This window comes from Oratosquilla oratoria, chromosome 30 (genome assembly GCF_046742065.1).
Source record: "Oratosquilla oratoria isolate Oo_2021 chromosome 30, ASM4674206v1, whole genome shotgun sequence".
Classification (NCBI taxonomy): Eukaryota; Metazoa; Arthropoda; class Malacostraca; order Stomatopoda; family Squillidae; genus Oratosquilla; species Oratosquilla oratoria.
Window position 1 is genome coordinate 48,883,510 of NC_134806.1, and position 7,500 is coordinate 48,891,009.

The 7,500-nt window shown below is 41.0% G+C and overlaps 1 protein-coding gene across 8 annotated transcripts in view; it reads right to left on the reverse strand.

Moving 5' to 3' along the window:
• The window catches only part of LOC143041178 (high affinity cGMP-specific 3',5'-cyclic phosphodiesterase 9A-like), a 467,704-nt gene that overhangs the window by 47,636 nt on the left and 412,568 nt on the right, over positions 1 to 7,500 (reverse strand). For 6 of the 8 annotated variants that reach the window (XM_076213007.1, XM_076213002.1, XM_076213003.1 and 3 more), the window contains one exon: positions 3,406 to 3,454. The exons of the other annotated variants lie outside the window; for them this stretch is intronic. In XM_076213007.1, the coding sequence (XP_076069122.1) occupies positions 3,406 to 3,422 (17 nt within the window). In that variant the 5' untranslated portion in view covers positions 3,423 to 3,454. The remainder of the gene's footprint in view (positions 1 to 3,405; positions 3,455 to 7,500) is intronic. 8 annotated transcript variants of the gene reach the window in all.

The following is a 7,500-nucleotide window of genomic DNA, read 5'->3' on the forward strand; positions in this document are numbered from 1 at the left end:
AGAAATAATAAAAGATGAGATGCAAGTAGTTTTGAGGGTGGTGAGAGCAGGGGGGGGGCGCTTGGGTTGGATGGGCGTCGTGGAAGGTGTCGGGGGTGGGCGTGCGGTGGTGGTGGACTGGCTGATGAGGTTGTTTAACATGTGTATGGGAGAAGGTAATGTGCCAGTGGACTGGAGGGGTGCTTATATAGTTCCGCTTTGCAGGGGTGGGGAGACCGATTTGAGTGTAGTAGTTTCGGAGGGATTAATTTGTTGAGTGTGAATGGGAAGGCATGTATGTGGGAGGTTTTGATCAGGAAGATTAGGAGAGGAACAGAGGGAGTAATTGGTGAGGAATAGTATGGGTTTAGGAAAGGTAGGGGTCGCGTGGATCAGCTTTTTGTGGTACTGCAGATGTATGAGAGGGATTTGGTAGGAGTTGGGGTCTTTTTCTTTGGGGGGGTGTTGTGGATTTGGAGAAGGGTTATGACAGGGTGGAAATTGGGGGGGCACTGTGGGAGTTTTTGTAGATGTGTGAGATTAGGAGAGGGCTGTTGGGGCACTCAGGATTTTTACGAGAGTGGTGGAGTATGTGTTAGAATTGGAAATGGAGAGAGCGAGCGGATTGAGGTAAAGGTGGGACTGTGTCGTGTCGCCGTGGCTGTTCAAAGTGTGCGTGAATAGGACGGTGCAGAAGGTGAAGATGAGGTTAATGGGCAGGGGATTGGAGGTGGAGAAAACGGAGGAAAGTGGGAGGTGAGCGAGTGGTTGTTTGCTGTTGACACTACGATTGTGGCAGAGTCAGGGAGGGGTTGAGTGTGTTGGTGACGCAGTTTGGAAGGGTGTGCAAGGGGGAAGGGGGTTGAAGGTGAATGTAGGCAGAGGTGGGGTGATCAGATGTGCAGGGAGAGGGGGTGGCATCGAGTTGAAGGCGAGTCTTTAAGGAGAGAGGTTGGAGAAAGTGGATAGCTTTGGGTGCTGCTTGGGGTCGTGTGCGGCGATAGAGTAGTAGAGTAGTGGAGGTGGAAGGAAATTGTAGACTGAGAGAAATAGGTTCCTTGGGGGGATTGGAAAGTGTCATGAGAGGTGAGCATTATGATGGACGCCGGGAGGGAGGGGGTGATTGTGCCGATAGCGCTGTTTGTCTAGGGCTGACACCTGCAATCTTGGGAGAACTAGAGAGGAAAAGTTTAAATGTGTTTGAAAAGAAATGTCCAAGGAGTATGGTAGGGGTTACAAGGTCGGATAGAATGAGAAGCGAGGATGTGAGGAGAGCTGGGGTGGAGGGGAAGATGGCAGAGAGGGCTGATGAAAGATTGTTGGGATGGTTTGGACACGTGGAAAGAATGAGTCAAGAAAGATTAGTAAAGATAAAGGGAGAACTTGAAGGGACGACCGAGGATGAGATGGATGGATGGGGTTAAAGGGGCACTGAACAAGAGGGGAATGTCTGTTGAGTAAGGAAGGGAGAAGGCAGGAGATAGGGGTGAATGGAGAATACTGTGTATAGATGAAACTGTGATGCAGAGAAGGGAGAGGCTGTGGAATGGGGTTGGGGCTGGGAGTAGTTATGTATGAATGATATTTTCACGCAACCAGAAGGGATTTGATCCTTCTCCCTCCCTCCCTCCCTCCCTCTCTCTCTCTCTCTCTCTCTCTCTCTCTCTCTCTCTCTCTCTCTCTCTCTCTCTCTCTCTCTCTTTCTCTCTCCTTTTTTCATGAAGAGACGGAGAGCGGGGGTCGCCGATTAAGTAAAGCGGTCTTGTTGTGGATGTTTCGTCTTGCCGCTTTGTTTCTGACCCAGGGTAGTGAGTGGGATATAGGAATGACCTGTCATCAATGAGGAGCTAAGATGAGAGGGAAGAAAGGGTGGTGGATGAAAGTGGAATGGGTGGAAGCGAGTACTTGCCTTTTGAGTTGGTTACCTCTCTTGTAAGGGGGGAAAGTCCTTGCTACGAGTAAAGTGATAGATGGATATAGATTTAAATTTTCGAACTGCACTACATCCATCACTTCGGCGGGAACTTTGTTCAATTCATAAACTACGCGATAAGCGAAGTTGTTTCTACATACTTCTGGTCCATTATTCATCATCTGGTTGATATCTAGTGTGAAAATATCTTCAGTTTTGATGTTATCAATACGCTTTAAAATTTTGAGAACCTGTAACAAGTCCCCACCCCGTGACTCTCACTGTTTTGGGGGGGAAAGGCTTAAATGTATTAAGTGCTTTACGTACGATTTGTATTTCAAATGTATAAGGAAGATTGAAAATTGAACCTCTGAAATCAAAAGATAGTGCTACCCATTCCAAAATCTTATTCAATATCTGTGAAGCAGAAATACACTGCTGGGATAATTTGAGGTTGTTCCTGATAATTAGATCATTATTCTTTTCATTTACTATTTTGTTTTGGCTATATCAGATCCACCAAAGAAGACGTATGAATAATGATAGAAGTCGGGTTATATTTACTCCAGCCAAATAGAAAATAATATAAAACACACGAATAAATATCCTAGGTTTGTTCCCCTTCCTTGAGATCCGCCAAAACAGAAAATACTGTAGAGAATAGGCTGCCATCTTCTTCAAAATCACAAAAGAGAACATATGTACATATCAAAGCAAAAGAAAAAGGCTTACCTACATACATACATACATACATACATATACCAAGGCTTTTTCCCCCTTACAAGGGAGGTAGCCAAAAAGGAAAAGGCATAAAATCATTCCCACCCATTCCATCCCTGAATACACTCCACACCCCTCCACCCTCCCTCTTATCTTGGCACCTCCTGGATGACGGGTCATCCCTGCACCTTGTCCACTGCCCTGGGTCAGAAGCAGTGTCGCAAGACCTATATACCAGCCTTATTAGATCCACCAAAGATATAACGAAAAGAAACATTAAAGATAACGTGAAGTGTATTACTTTTGTTATATATCCGTCCTATCCACCAAACGGGAGGAAATGGATATGAAAATGGCCTACCTTTTCTCCAGCTTCACTGGATCCATCAAGAGGAGGAACAAGTAATTATAAAGATATGAAATACAACACCTTTTATTCATTTCCATTACATCCACCAACTAGAGGAAAAATGGTGGATATCAGGAAGCCAACTTGTCTCTTCGACTCCATCAGAAAAACAAGAAGGAAAAAATGGATACAAGGAAACAACGAACCTTTTTCCATGTGTATTAATTTACCAAAAAAAAGAAACAAAGAAATAGAGAAAGAAGTGACAAGGAAACAAAGAAACAAGGAAATAAGGAAACAAGGAAACAAGAAAAAAGGCAATAAAGAAATAAGGAGACAAAGAAACAAGAAAACAAGGAAATGAGGAAACAATGACCAAGGAAAGAATGTTAAAAAAAAGAAAGAGAAAAAAGAAGACGAACGAACACACGAGGAAATGTCCTACCTTTGTTCCAGTTCCATCAGATCCACCCCGACGTGGTTTGCTCTGGATCCTGTAATGTGAAAATCGGATTACGTGTATGCTGCTGCTGCTGCTGGCCACGAGGTTAGGGAGAATTGTTTCTGCAAATGGAAACATATGCAGGTGTTTGTGTATGGGATTATCAGGGGGATTCTATCCCCATGAAATAGGGATGTGGGAGGACGGCTATATTTCAGCCCTTAAGCTGCGGCAGCTAGGAGTGGGGGTGGGGATCTCTTAGCTGAATAAAATCAACTGACGATAGCCAGGATAAAGGTTAATCGAAATGGGTTTGATGGAAACGGGAACATGATCATAGATATCTTCCAATATATTGCAATTAGGTAAATACAATCAGGTCAATAAATGTGTACCTGCTGCACATTACGTGCTTATAGTACATGAGTATATAATTATTTCTATATACTTCAGGGAGTCCAAAGTCAATATTAAACAAGGCAAAACAGAAGAGAAAAAACAAAGAAAAGAAATGAAAAGGGAGGAAAATAAAAAAGACGAATAGAAAAGAAAAGAAAACTTAAATAAAACAAAATACAGAGAAGACAAAAAATATTACTATTGTACCACTCAATGAACAAAACAAAAACAAACGAAAACAAAATAAAACAAATAAAAAATAAAACATGACAAAGCAAAGCAAACCCAACCAAACAAGAATAAGCCCAACCCCCCAAAAATGCAATAGTCTCGTCCTCCAGAGTACAGGATTGACTAGTCTGAATCTATGTCAGTAATTAAGTTAATGAAGATGTCTTATAGGTAGACGGGACGATGGACTAAGGTAGGTTACCAGAGGTCTCCAATGCAAGAAGAAGAAGAAGAAGAAGAAGAAGAAGAAAAAAAAAAGGGGGGGGCGAAAAGGACAAAAAACAAAGAAGTAAGCGAGTAATAAGTGTAATGAAAAGAAGAAGAAACGGAAGAAGAGGGAGAAGAGAAAGAAGAGGAAGAGGAAGAAGAAAAAGAAAAAGAAGAAGAACGCAAAGAAGAAGAAGAAGACGAAGGAGAAGAGAAAGAGGAGGAGCAAGAGGAGAGAGAGAAAAGAGAAAAAAAAGAGAGAAAAAAATTATATGAATGAGAGGAAGAAAATGGGAGGATGCTGAAGGGAACTTATTCAATTATGGGAGGTGTCAGTCTATGCTATTCCTCTTTGTAGTATTCTCGGTAGGAAAGAGTTAAATATCAACATATACTAATTGTATATCAATCTTTTGAAAATGATATATTTTTTGTCGTTCTCTAGTTTTATAATGAATCAATTTCATGAACAAATCCTTCTGGTCAACTAATAAACTTGAGTCTTCAACACATTTTACAGATAAAATATAGTGATTTTTTATTTACTTATTTATTTTTAATCTTTATTTATTTATTACTTAATGAATTAATCGATTTGATAACAGCGGGCAAATTGAGCAGAAGTAACACAAACAGTTATGATTAATATGTCCATGAAAGAGAATTTAGACAAAAGTAAAGTGATGAGATGTACAAGGGGAGAGGGTGACAATGCGTTGGAGGTAGGTCTTAAAGGAAAGACGTTGGAGGAAGTGAAGATTCTTAAGTATTTAGGGTCACATGTGATAGGGAATGGAAGAGGGGTGTGGAGGTAAAATATTAAGTGAGGAAATCAAGTAAATGTCTTCGGGAACAAAACTGTCATGAGAAATAAGAATCTGGGGATAGATGCTAAAAGTGCACGAAGGGGTGATTGTGTCCACGAGATCTATGAGGAAGAGACTTCAAATTAATTGGGAGTCAGAAAAGAGAATTTTAAATGTGTTTAAGATGAAGAGTTTAAGAAATAGGGTGGAGGTTACGAGGATGGATAGAGTGGGGAAGTAGGTGAGGCGGAGAGCGGGGGTGGAAAGGGAGCCGGCAGAGAGGATTAATCAAAGGGAAAGAAGAGCCTGCAGGAAAATAAAAGGACAATTTGTCATAAAAGGCGCTATTGCCAGTGAGTGCGTTTGAAGAATTTTGTATTTATTTATGCGTCGCGATTAAGGAGGCAGTGGTAAAAGTAGGGCGTGAGTAGACAGTAACCAACAAAAAGTGGGAGAAGGGGTCGGAGACATAATAATAGAGAAAGGCAGAGAAAAACGAAAAAAAGAAAAAAGAAAATCAGCTGGAGGAAAACTGAAATGAAAAGGGACAATCTCGGAGAAAGTTAGAAATGAAGTGAATTTTAGCAGAAGAAAAAGTATGTGTATTTGTTAGTGCTTGTGAACGTAATGTTCATGTTAACTATGTATTTCCTACGAGAAGTGAGTTGATTTCACTTCCCGCGTGTTGCAATTTACATTTGGGCTATAGCCACATAGTTTGTACACGAATTCTCTTGTATACAGCAAGGGGAATGGCACAGTTGTAATTCTGAAGTCCCTTCTTCTCGAACCCGTGATTAAACGGACTACGGGGATCTGAACTTTCTGATGGAAGAAGTTGTTTGTGGGCCATGTCGCTTGACACTGAGATGGTTTGGCTATATCAAAAGAATGAATGAAGAAAGACCAACAAAATAAGTGTGGAAGGCAGATGTGTATGGAGTGAGCGTGGAATGAAAACTAGAAATGGAATGGATGGATGTGGTGAAAGGTGGGGGGGGGGGTCTTGGGGAATGTATTTCGAGAAAGAAAAGGGCATGAGACGACAGTATGAATGGAGAGTAGTTGTGAATAGATGATAGAATGACATGGCCCAAAGGAATTTCTTCTTGTCTACTCTGTGAAATCTTGAGTGGATGAATGGGGAGGGTTGCTATGTAGTGAAGTGGTGGGGTTAAGCTGTCGGCTCTGCTGTGTAGGTGCTGTGTCTTGCTGCATTGCTTCTCATCTGGAGACTGGGCAGGGGGCAGGGATGTCCTTCGTTCATAAGGAGCTCAGAAAATAAGGACAACAAATGTGTGTCGGATGAACATGATGTGGGCGAAGAAAGAGTGGGTGTATGGCCTGACTGAGCCATCTCCCTAATACGCGAAAGAGGTCTTCATTCGCGATCTATTGTTGCCCACAAGTATGTTTGTCCGTAGCCCATGAGGGTAGCACACCTCTATGGTAGTATATTTTCATGGAGATATACTTTTATGGAAGTAGGCCTTTGTATAGATATTATATTTCTATGGGTAGCCTAACACAGACAAAATAAGAACAGGTCAGTTTACAATAGAAAGAAAAGTGACAATATGATGTAAGGATTAGGTGGGATCGTGAATTAAGGGAACCTCATGACATCATATAAATTTTCTCTCGAAAGTAAAATTAACTGTTCTTATCTCGGCCCTGAACTGATATAGACAACAAATATGTCTTTCTGCAATTTCATAATCGAGGATGTTGATTATGTCGACATTTGATAGGCGACAAAGGCAACCTAAGTGTAAAGGAAGGGAATTATGCATCGTAGGGTACCTTTGGTAAAGTTTAAATAAAAACAACTATCAATTCCCATCAGGAAAACAACTTTTGCTACATGACATCGTACATATGAATCTCGATATCTTGAGTAAGGGATTTCTTTCTAATAATGTTTAATCAACAAGTTCTTGGGGTTTGAGGTCATATTTCATATTTATTTTAATTCTGTACTTTAATTCACTGTAGATTTCCATTCTTTTTTTCCTCCTCAACGGTGACTTGTAATGTTCACTATACTGTTTTGTGTTCCTGTGCATTTGTATTGTCTGTGCTCGTTAGCTTGTTTTCTGTTCTTCTTGTTCTGGTGTGTAGTGTTATTTTACTTTCATGATTTGCACGGTTTCCATGGTTCATATTGCGTGTGCTGTTAAGCTGGTTTTGCAAATAAGGCTTTGTGATGGGATGAGGTTAGACGAGCTGTTGCACCGAGTTTCGCATCCAAACCTTTCACTTAACGATGGTGTTTTACAGCTCTTTCTAAAGGCGTAGGTATCACTATCGAGAAATACTTCTGGTTTTAAAAATAGTGATGTAATTTTAGACAAACTGCCGCTCGGAAAATTGCCAACAAAATCTATACTGAAGGATATTTCTTTCTATATCGTCTCCCTTCCATAGAAGTTAGTTCCATCGTTAGTAAGGGCTT